Source organism: Dermochelys coriacea, chromosome 18, assembly GCF_009764565.3.
Source record: "Dermochelys coriacea isolate rDerCor1 chromosome 18, rDerCor1.pri.v4, whole genome shotgun sequence".
In the NCBI taxonomy this organism is placed as follows: domain Eukaryota; kingdom Metazoa; phylum Chordata; order Testudines; family Dermochelyidae; genus Dermochelys; species Dermochelys coriacea.
Genome location: NC_050085.1, coordinates 22,196,799 through 22,208,858, shown reverse-complemented (window position 1 = coordinate 22,208,858; position 12,060 = coordinate 22,196,799). Strand labels below are relative to the sequence as shown.

At 50.2% G+C, this 12,060-nt stretch overlaps 1 protein-coding gene across 1 annotated transcript; it reads right to left on the bottom strand.

The window, feature by feature from the left end:
• Window positions 1-3,833: 3,833 nt before the first annotated feature.
• TAS1R1 (taste 1 receptor member 1) lies at window positions 3,834-11,498 on the bottom strand. The gene is given in 9 exon segments (XM_043500204.1): window positions 3,834-4,805; window positions 5,106-5,367; window positions 6,097-6,200; window positions 6,203-6,300; window positions 7,996-8,175; window positions 8,178-8,302; window positions 8,836-9,142; window positions 10,416-10,563; window positions 10,566-11,498. Coding segments are annotated over 9 exon segments (2,253 nt in total). The 5' UTR covers window positions 10,648-11,498; the 3' UTR covers window positions 3,834-3,858.
• Between the last annotated feature and the right edge of the window lie 562 nt (window positions 11,499-12,060).

Below are 12,060 nucleotides of genomic sequence, written 5' to 3'. Positions count from 1 at the left end.
ATACAGGACCAGGAGTCAGGGAGCCTGGGTTCTTTTCCCAGCACTGACTTGTTGTTGGCTGTGGGCAAGTCTCGTAACATCTCCATCTTGTTCCTCACATCTGTGAAAGGGGGATAGTAATGCTAGCCACAATGGCCTTAGAGAGGGTTGGGAGTGTTGGTTAATTAATACTTGTAAGTTGCTTTGAGATCCTCGGGTGGAGGGCATCAGAGATGGGCAGAGGATTCTCACTGCACTGCCAAAGCCTTTCCCATCCCTGACTATTTTTTACCTTCTCAAATGTCCTGGGAGTCAGGAAGAGCCTCCTTTTAGGATGCCAGTCTACTATGAAGCCTCCAGCTCTGCTTTTGGAAGGACTGGTATCAGCTGAGCAAAGTGAGCAGTGCTGCCTGGGGTGGGTCTTTGGTGAGTGTTTTTGCAATGGGCCAGTAATGTCTCCACAGGGCAGCTCTTATGGGGCATGAGTCCCATGCTCAGTAATTCCACTTATTAGGAGCTGGAACTTCTACAAGGAAACAGCTGTTTTGCGGCAGCAAATGCTGAGAGGGAGGGGGGAGAAGAGGGACGCAGCGCGCCCAGGCGAAGAGATGGAGGCGGAGGTGAGCTGGGGCAGGTGGGCGGGGTGGGGAGCTGCCGGTGGGTACAGAACACCCACCAATTTTTCCCAATGGGTGCTCCAGCCGCAGAGCACCCACGGAGTCAGCGCCTGTGCCAAGTAGCCCTGTTCAACTATCAGGCCCATCTGGGAAGGGAGTAAGGGATTATCAAGCCACCAGGTGACTCAGGGCTAGTCTACACTAGAAGCACTACATTGGCACAACTGCAACCAAGCCACTGCCACGCATCTGCCAAAGACACTCTAGCCCGACGGGAGAGAGCTCTCCTGTTGGCACAATGAATCCACCTCTGCGAGAGGCACTGGGAGATGCTCTCCTGCCAACATAGGACTGTCTACACCGGTGCTTAGGTCGGTGTAACTTACATGTGAAAAAGTAACATAAGTTATACTGAAGTGGTAGTGAAGACTTGGCCTCAGTTGGGAAGGATGGAGATGGGCTCCTGCTGAAGGCTGCAGTGCAGTGTGTTGTTCCCTCTAAATGTTAAGAGACCCAAGGGGAAAAGCCTCTGGGAGCAGGAGCCCTTGGTGGCCAGAACTGGGGGTGGGGGTTTGGTGGTCTTTGCTGTTTGGCCTAGGTTTTATACTGAAGAATAAAACTGTTCCCTGAAAAAGCCATAAGCCTGGCAGTGAATCCAGAGAGGCACCCTGTAGCCCATTGACCTATGTGAGTGAGCAGTGAGTGTGAAATGGGGGAGGTGTGTGCGCGGTGGGGGGTGTGAGCATGTGATATTTGTGCACAAATTCTCTCAGTAGTCCATTCCAGGTGTGTGCACGTCTTTCTGCATCCCAGCATGACTGTGTTATTGGCATCATCGTCCTTCCTCTCCCCAGGCTCCCTCCCACCATAGACCTTGGTGATGACCTTATTATGTCACTGAGCTAAGAATAGGAGCTCTTTGGAGCAAGGAGGTGACTAGTGTGCTCTGGGCATCCAAGGAAGACAAACAGCCTGCGTATCTCATTCAGAAAGCTCGGTCTGCTTCCTGCCCATCCACAGGGGAGCACTTTCCCAGCACAGGGGAGGTTAGGCCTGGAGTTTGCAGGAGGCATTGCAGTTTGCATCACTCGGGGAGCATGAGGCAACAAATAGCAAACTGCCGAGTGCAGGGTGGGAGCCTGTCCCAGAGCCGCAGGGAACGCAGAGGGGCTTTGGAGGCCCTGGCAGAAAGAGCCCCTTGTCACTGAGGAACAGGCTATAAACTGCTCCAGGCAGAACAGCTCCATCCCCTTGGTCGTTGCCGGCATACTTGGCTGGAAGGGAACCTTGTACACATGGTAGCAGATGTTATTCCCCTGGATGCTCTCAGCTGAAACTGACAACTGAGTGACACACCCCGAAAGAGGAGCAAAGCTCTGCATTCAGCTTCCCTGGGCAAATCCAGCAGGCCCTAGGAATCGCAGCTCGCAGCCAGTCACCATGCCACTGTTGGCCAAGTCTCTTGTAACTCCCCAGGGGTAGGAGCGGGGCTAACTATGAGCTGTAATGCAGTACTGAGTGAGTTTCCAGGGAAGTTTGATTGACTGTTGTTGGCCGTTTGGGTGCTGTTGTCACCTGTTTCTGGAGAGACATTTGTTTTTTTTTCTCCTGTGTTATATTTAATGGCAGTTTAACAACAAAAATTATCTGACAAAATAGTACTTAATGTCGGAACTTTGTGGGGAAGGCGAGAGGGAGGGGCTGAGGGCACAGTGAGATAGCTTCAGATGCTGGGGGAGAAGAGCGTGAGCACTGGATCTGAGTGCCCGCTATGTAAGTTACCTCTGCTCAGTGTCTCCTAGTGTCCCGTGGGAGGCAATGAGCCTGTGCGTGGGTGCTGGGTGCCTGGTGCTGAGAAGCAGCAGCATGTTCCCAGCCCCGCTCTCTGCCCATATCAGAACCCGAGAGAAAAGGGACGTTTTTATCCTAGGCTGGCCAGTGTGCTCAGCCCCTCCTTTTCCACCTTGAGCTGACAAAGCCAGTGGTCCAAGCCACCCAGAAAGCTGTTCTCACATCTCTTGGGTAACCAGCCTGAGAGACCATCAGGCTACTTAGTTCCAGGGGCATGAGCAAATCCTCAAGAGCCTCCTGTTCCGAGGTGCTGGGCTCATGGGGATCCCGTCCCCCACCCAGCCCCACTCACCAGGCATTCCATCCATTTACTAGGGAGAAAAGAGAAGCCCAGATCTGTCTCTTGAGGGTAGGTGTTTAAGAGCCAGGATAGAGTATATGACTTGTGCCATCTGGTTTTGTTCCTCTCTTTTCCATGCCATTCCTCATGCCCTACAGCAGTCTTGTCTTGGAGGATGTGGCCCCCTTGGGACCTACTGTTGTCTCCAGGTCTGTGACCTGCAACTTATGCTGCAGCTGGGCAGGGGGCATGCAGGGCTGCCATCTTGTGGCTATGAGGATTCCATGCTGGGTAGAACAGTGGGAGTTAGTGCTCCTGAAATGCTGGAGCCATAGAGCCAGGCTAAGGATGTGCACTAGCTCATGGAGCCAGTCTTGTGCTGCCACAAAGTGCAGCCCTGGTGCTGGCAGCAGGACCGGTGTGGATGCGGCTCTGGGAAGCTCTGTCCCTTGGAGGGCTGGAGGTGGGAAGGAACCACGAAAGGGGAGAGCAAAGCATTACTGCCCTGGGCTAACCTGCCCCTAAACTCCCTCACCCACTAGGCCGTGGGGTCACAATCTCCGTGCCCTGCACAGGCCCCTGCACATGGCTCTGTCACAGGGCTGGCCTTCCACTCACAGGGAAGATGAAGAGCATGGCAGGTGAGTTGTCCCTGACCCCACAGGCTGGCTGGGAGTGAGGCAAGGCCCAGGGCCCAGCTTTGTCAACGCTCGTTCTAACTGAAACATGGGAGCTCTCCAGTCTGTCCTGTTCTTGCTGCCACCTGCCACAGCACAGACCCCATGTAGCCTGCATGCTCCCATGTGTCCCCTGCAGGGTATGTTGCCCAATACCCCCTCCACCCCAACTCCCCCACCCCAACACAGCTACTCTCACCTCACAGCCCAGCAGGATCAGTTACTGGTGGCAGGTAGTCACAGGCCTGAGCTCATCTCACTCCACCCCTCTGCACCCCCCATCTCATCCCCAGCTCCTGCTAGAGCTCCCCTGCAGCTCCCTGCACAGATCTCTGTCACACCCCCTTCCCCCCACAGTGCGATGCTGAGAGCACAGAATTCAATAGCTGTGAGGGACTTCCCCCCACCCACCCCATATAAATACCAAAGTCTCCCTGCTACCCCGCCTGTGGGCTCAGTCTAAGCTGCTCTTCCTACTGTATCTCTGGATAGACATCTGGAAGTGCTCGGTGGTGTTGAGCTCCGCTCAGAAGAGGATGATGTAGCCCTTGGGGAGGAAGTAGCCTCCAAAGATCCCAGTCAGGGTGGACAGCACAGTGATGGCCACCAGGTACTTGCCATGGTAGAAGATGTAGGTGGTGAGATAGCAGATGAAGCAGACAAAGTTGATAAGCAGGCTGCAGGTGATGCACTTGGCCTCGTTGTAGTTCTCAGGCAGGTCCTTCCCCATGTAGCTGATGACCAAGCAACAGATACTGAGCATTGTGTTGTAGAGCAGCCCCCACACAGCATCATCTTCCAAGCACTGGAAGATGGTCATCGTCACAAAGGTCGTGTAGTCCTTCCTGGGCACTGAGGGATTGATGCTGAGCGAGACCAGGCACATCGCCACCTGGGTGGCTGTGCAGGCTCCGATGAACAGGTTGGGTCTGTTGTGCTTCACCCAGGCTGTATAGAAGGCAGGCCGCTAAGACACTAGTTTGAAGATGCAGACGATCTGGAAGGCACGGGTTGCAATGCATGAGAGGCAAATGGTGAAGCTGATGGAGAAGATGGGCAGCCCCAGCAGACACGTGTGCCAGGTGGGCTCCCCAAAGTAGCAGTAGAGGCTGCAGCAGGCACAGATCAGAGCGCCCAGCATGAGGAAGCACATTCTGCCACCTGCCGACTTGACCACTGGCATGGTGAGGTTCTGGGCAAAGAGAGCAGCTGTCCCTGCCAGCAGCAGCAGCAGCAGCAGCAGAAGGGTGATGGCAGTCAGCAGGGCCTAGGAGACGGGGTCAGCCCAGGACAGGAATTCGGTGGTCCAATTGAAGCAGATTTCACTCTTCACTGGGGCGCACTGATCTGTCCCACAGGGCTGGCAATTGTAGAGGTCTGCAGAGGAAGGGAATGGAAGAGCTGAGATGCGGCTCACACACCATGCTGGTTATGGTAATAATGATCTGTTTTCCTATGGGAAAGACCCGTGGAGATGCAGCAGACATGACCATGACCAGAAAATGTGACTCAGCGCAGGAGAAGGAGTGGTGAGGCAGGCTCTTCCAGCCTGCAGGATTTTGCTCCCCCAAGCCCTGGGACACAAAACTTTATGCAGGGTCAAGTTTCAAGGAAGTTTCAAGGTTTCAGGGTCAAGGAATAAGGGGAGGTTGGTTTTGTTTGTAATGCTAAGAAAATCCCCGTTTGGTGCTACTGCCCTACTCTCCTGAGGCCACTCCTTTCCCAGTATGTAGCTCAGATGCTGTGGTACCTGATTATTCTTTGTATGCCACAGGATTCCATCCCGGTTGATGTTCAGTCTGTCTGGCTTTTGGAGGAAAGACCCAATTACATCAAAAGACCAGGTCGGGCCAGTCCACTTCCACATGAGGAGGTTGTAACCTGTCACGGGATCCCCATTGGCATCAAAAAGCACCTTGCTCTTCTGCAGAGTGAAATTCACCTGCTTGATTTTTTCCAGGAACTGGAAAACAAAAAGACCACAAACAGAAAAGACCCAAGATTCCCACACACAGCTTCAGCCGCTTGGGCAAAGACCCCAGTCAGGGATAGGTTAGGGCCTTAACGGGGTGGGAGGGTCCATGTCTTTGCTGCTTTCCTCTTCCTCATGAATTCCCCTACCACCCGGAGGCAGGGGGGTGCTATTATCCCCATGTTACAGATGGAGAACGGAGGCACAGAGACTAGTGGTATATTTTTCAAAAATGCCTAAGTCCCATTGACTTTCAAGAGATGGAGGCGTCTAAGTCACTTAGGGGCTATTGAAAATTTTACTGTCAGTGGCATCCCAAGGGCACATGGAGTCTATAGGGAAGCAGGGAATTGAACCCAGGTGTCTGAGGCCCCCAGCTACCATCCATCCTCTCTTCTGATTACGGATGGTCTCTCCAGAGCAGGGTAAGGCCCATTGGCAGGGCAGTGCTGGCCTGTTCTGGGACTCAATTCACCAGCCTTGAAACCTTATCGGTGCTCTGATAGCATGCAGCTCGCAGGTAGATCTTGGAGCTGCTGGACACCTGCTCATCCTGCTAGATGCTTATACTTCTGCTCCTTTGTACTTCCAGCCCCCTGCCTCTCGCTACAGCACAGTCAAACCTGCCCTGAGCTCTGGGCTGCCCCCATGCAGTTTCACACAAGGAGACTCTTGCTCCTGTACAAGAGAGTGGGGGGCCTTTCCCAGCGACCCACTCACCTGCCACGGATAGACTTTGTCCTTGCTGCACGCTCCCGAGCAGCAACCCAGCAAGTTGTGCAGGTCGCGGGCCACACCAAATACCGCCGAATACACATTAAAGGCAGCTCAAATGTCCGGGGCGCTGAAGTGAATGAGTGGCACCTTGTGCAGATCTGATTGCAGCCTTGGCTGGTACTCTCATTGCTGCTGCTCCCACCACTCTTTCCCCTCCTGGAAAAAATTTTGAAGGAGAAATTAGTTAAGGACATTGAAGTCAATGGTAAATGGGACAAAATACAACATGGTTTTACAAAAGGTAGATCGTGCCAAACCAACCTAATCTCCTTTTTTGAAAAAGTAACAGATTTTTTAGATAAAGGAAATGCAGTGGATTTAATTTACCTAGATTTCAGTAAGGCATTTGATACCGTGCCACATGGGGAATTATTAGTTAAATTGGAGAAGATGGGGATCAATATGAACATCAGAAGGTGGATAAGGAATTGGTTAAAGGGGAGACTGCAACGGGTCCTACTGAAAGGCGAACTGTCAGGTTGGAGGGAGGTTACCAGTGGAGTCCTCAGGGATCGGTTTTGGGACCAATCTTATTTAATCTTTTTATTACTGACCTTGGCACAAAAAGTGGGAGTGTGCTAATAAAGTTTGCAGATGATACAAAGCTGGGAGGTATTGCAAATTCGGAGAAGGATCGGGATATTATACAGGAGGATCTGGATGACCTTGTAAACTGGAGTAATAGTAATAGGATGAAATTTAATAGTGAGAAGTGTAAGGTTATGCATTTAGGGATTAATAACAAGAATTTTAGTTATAAGCTGGGGACGCATCAATTAGAAGTAACGGAAGAGGAGAAGGACCTTGGAGTATTGGTTGATCATAGGATGACTATGAGCTGCCAATGTGATATGGCTGTGAAAAAAGCTAATGCGGTTTTGGGATGCATCAGGAGAGGCATTTCCAGTAGGGATACGGAGGTTTTAGTACCGTTATACAAGGCACTGGTGAGACCTCACCTAGAATACTGTGTGCAGTTCTGGTCTCCCATGTTTAAAAAGGATGAATGCAAACTGGAGCAGGTACAGAGAAGGGCTACTAGGATGATCCGAGGAATGGAAAACTTGTCTTATGAAAGGAGACTTAAGGAGCTTGGCTTGTTTAGCCTAACTAAAAGAAGGTTGAGGGGAGATATGATTGCTCTCTATAAATATATCAGAGGGATAAATATAGGAGAGGGAGAGAAATTATTTAAGCTCAGCACCAATGTGGACACAAGAACAAATGGGTATAAACTGGCCACCAGGAAGTTGAGACTTGAAATCAGACGAAGGTTTTTAACCATCAGAGGAGTGAAGTTTTGGAATAACCTTCCAAGGGAAGCAGTGGGGGCAAAAGATCTATCTGGTTTTAAGATTCTACTCGATAAGTTTATGGAGGAGATGGTATGATGGGATAATGGGATTTTGGTAAGTAACTCATCTTTAAATATTCAGGGTAAATAGGCCAAATCCCCTGAGATGGGATATTAGATGGATGGGATCTGAGTTACTATAGAAAATTCTTTCCTGGGTATCTGGCTGGTGAATCTTGCCCATATGCTCAGGGTTTAGCTGATTGCCATATTTGGGGTCGGGAAGGAATTTTCCTCCAGGGCAGATTGGAGAGGCCCTGGAAGTTTTTCGCCTTCCTCTGTAGCATGGGGCATGGTTGACTGGAGGGAGGCTTCTCTGCTCCTTGAAGTTTCAACCATGATTTGAGGACTTCAATAGCTCAGACATGGGTGAGGTTTTTCATAGGAGTGGTGGGTGACATTCTGTGGCCTGCGCTGTGCAGGAGGTCGGACTAGATGATCAGAGTGGTCCCTTCTGACCTTAGTATCTATGAATCTATGAATCACTCCTCCCTTCAGCACCCAAATCAGGGGCACACGTGGCTATATTACTTTGCTCTGAATTCACATGGGCAGATTCAAATTCCTCCAATCCTGGAAGCTTTGCCTGCTTGACTGACAACCCAATCACTGTACGGATTCTGTGGATGCCGGGGATGCTCCAGACTTCCGAGGCTAGAGACCAGGCTTCCACCTGAACTCCTGGAGCAGCAGCACTAGAGCCTCGACCTGCAGCCTATCATTGGGGATGGTGCGCAAGAACGAGGGGTAGGCGCTCTTCAGGCTCAGCATCTCGTTGGAGGCTTCGTAACTAATCTGCAAAAGGGAATCAGGGAACGGATGTGTCTCCAGCTGGGAAACTGCGCAGAGGGGGATGGGCACTGGTACCTCATGGAGGTCAGTGCTGAGCAATGATTACCTGAGGAGCAGGTGGGCGATTGGCACTGAGCAACGATACCGGCAGGAGGAATCAGCGTCAGCAGTGACTCTTGTGGGCGTGAGGGGACTGGTATTTGGAGGGCATGTGGAAGTGGTGGCTGCAGCAACACACATTCAAAAAACAACCAAGTAAGCAGCATGGCTGCATGTCGTTTTCAGCGCTAGGAATGAGCCTAACCTCTCCTGGAGTCACACCAAGACTGAGTCCCACATGCCACAAAGGACCATAGGGGTCGCAACACCTGCTTGGAGCACTGATTCTCCAGCCACCTCAACTCCAAACCACAAGCCCACTCCCTGTCCTCCTTCTGATTAATCAGTATCCTAATCAGCTCCTGTGTTTGACCCTGCCACAGATAACATATCGCTTACAATATATTTGGCATTGCTCCAGACAAGATACTGATTACCTCTGGCATAAGGAGGATGCTCAGGATAGCTGCAGTGGTGCGGGTAAAGTGGCTGCTGTCTGGCCCTATCAAAGCCACAGCCTTGGGCTGGTAGTGTGTGAAGTTGCTGAGCACTTCCACATGGTGCTGCCTGCTCTGGGCAAGGATACTCAGCGTTGCATACATGTTGGCAGATTCTGAGCATGTGTTGTAGATCTAGTAGCCCAAAATGACATTGGAGAGGAGACTGCTGGAGCTGTTTATCTTCTTGATGGCGAATCTCATGGCTTGGAACAGGTGGTAGCCATGGCTGTTTACAGAGGCCGCTCTGCAGAAACACAGGTGTTATTGCAGAGGCAAGAGAGAGATGTGAAGGCTTGATTGAATCTTGGAGATGCACCCTGGGCAATGCCTGGCATAACAAAAATGTGGTCCAAGAGCCAGGCAGCCTGGAGTTCTAATGCTGACTCACTAGGTGACCTCAGACAAATCACTTCACCTGTCTGTGCCTCCCTCTGCTACATGTACTATTGCTCACAGGGGATTCATGAGGAGACCAGCAGCACAAACATCTTTCTTTTTGTACGTTTATACTGAGGTTGCCACTATTTATTGTTGCACAACACACATCAGATCTTACCTATTAGTTCAAATCCCCATTGCTCCTCTCCTAATCAGCAACCCTTTATGCAATATCCTATGGGGCAGATTCACAGTCCTCTTCTGCTCCCTTTCTCCTGCTCAGGCGGCACAAGAGGAGGAGAAACCACCTGCATCTCCCCAGATCTCTGATGGCACAGAGTGGATATTGGCTGTAGCAGAGATTTTCTTCAGTAATGGCCGCAGTTGCACCAGCTAAGCTGTGATATTTTGGACTATTGTCATTTTATTAATGAGAGGTGAGCCCTGCATGCCCCAACTCCCTGCCTACCATGGGTCTTCTCTGTTTCAGCTTCCTGTCTATTTGCAAAAAGAAAAGCAGTACTTGTGGCACCTTAGAGACTAACAAATTTATTAGAGCATGCTCGGGGGTCGCATAACTAGTTAGCATGCCAGAGTTATGCGACCCCCGAGCATGCTCTAATCAATTTGTTAGTCTCTAAGGTGCCACAAGTACTGCTTTTCTTTTTGCGAATACAGACTAACACGGCTGCTACTCTGAAACCTGTCTATTTGCAGTGGGTCTCATATCTGCTTTCCTACTTCTTGTTCCACCTCTTTTTCCTGCTCGTTTCCCCTCCTGTTTCTATTCCTACTAGATATGATTTCCTTCTTTGTGTCTGTCTAATCTAGGCGAACCACATTTCTAAAGCTCTGGTCACTGTGATTGTTTGTATTAGGTTGCAGGGGCCCCACTGTACTAGGTGCTGTACAAATACAGAACGGGCCCTGCTCCAAGAGTTTAAAATCTAAGGCTAAGATGAGAGGCAACAGGTGGATCTAGCAGACAGACCGTGAGCACAAGGAAGCAATGAGATAATACTGGACAGCATGTTAAGCAGTGATTACAGCACACCCCCTGCTTGGACATACTAACTGTAGTACCTAGGTACTGATACATAGTATTTGTTGCAGCCCCAAGCCCTACCCTTCTCACTTACCTGTCACATATGTCAACTTCCGGTCTAGATTTCAATGTTGTTGAGTAGCTATGCAGTCGGAAAAATCCTGCAATCGTGTAATCTCCGTCCATCCTGAATTTAGAAGAAGGCCCCGTGTTCTGGCATATGAAAGCCCAATAACATGGACCAAGAGATACAAATATAAAACGAATGGAGGAGAAAGCATCATGCTGTTGGTACAGAGCTCTCTGGAGAAGGGGCTGGGAAGCATATAATGGACACAACACTTACTGCCTCTCAGACAATGCTAGGATCTCAGATCCTGAAGTACCTTGGACTATTTACATAGACATACGCAAATGCCACAGATACAACATGTACCCAGGAACTAGGACTTCACACTTTCCCAGGAAGGGAGGAAGTTTTGCTTTGAGGTAAAAATAACAAACCAACCAGGGATTTATCTATTGTAATATTCTGCAGGAGAGCCCAGACGCTGTGGTCAGTGGAAATGGCATGAATTAACTAGGTCGTGATCTTCATGGAGGATACTCTCTCTAGGGTTGTTCTCTACCACCTCCCTCTCACGTTAAACTGAGCAGTTATTTTATAGTTTCATTCAACAAGGGTCACAGGTGTTGGAGTGTTTTAGGAAGTAGAATGGGCTGTGTGGGGCTTTTGTTATGGGCATTTAGGAGTGTTTTGATATAACCCTATATATGTTGCACTGTGTTCTGCATGTAATAGAGAGGGAAAAGACAGGAGAAGAAAGCCAGTGTGTGATATACATCAGAATCTCTGCTAATGAACTACTTCTTCAGTGAGGCTCACAAAGGTAATAAAAGATAAATTACCATGGTCAGTGTGTCCTCCTCTATATGGTATGTGTATACTCTAGATCAGAGGTTCTCAAACTGTGGTCTGCGAACTACCAGTGGTCTGTGAGCTCCATTCAGGGGGTCTGCGGATAGTTCCCTCTAAAGTGCACACCTGGGCAACCGCACACAAGAGAACGAAGGGCCACCCACCGAATTAGTGGAACTATGCAGGCCTGGCTCCGCTAATTAGGTGCCTGGACCGTGGAGAAGACGCACCTGTAAGGTGAGGTGGTGGCCTTGGGGGAAATAGCAGGTAGGTGGGAGAAGGTAGTGGGGTGAATTTGGGACGGGCAGGGCTGCGGCGGCCAGAGAAAGAGGCGACTTTCTCCAGCTCCAGGGCTGCAGCTGCTAGGGAGAGACCCCTCTCCTTCACAGCCCCAGTTCAGGGGCTGCTGCGGTGGGGGAGAGAGGGAGTGACCCCCCTCTTTCCCAACCCCAGCGCGGGGGCTGCTGCAGCAGGGGAGAGAGATCACATCCATCGCATTAGAAAGGTAAGACTACTGATATTAAAATATGAGTTGTGTGCTTTTATTTGTTGAACAAAAGAAGTTAATTATTAAGGATTTTTTTATGTAGCACTTTTATCCAAAGCGCTTTACAATAGTTAGCTAACGGTACAAACAACATTTGGAAAGATCATAAGTGGTCCGCTGAGACCCTCAGCAATTTTCAAGTGGTCTGTGGAAAAAAAAAAAAAGGTTTGAGAACCACTGCTCTAGATTGTAAGCTTGCTGGGGAAGGGGATACATTCACTGCCGGGACTTGACAAATAAGTGCTGCTCATTGACCATAAGCTTTGGGGTTTA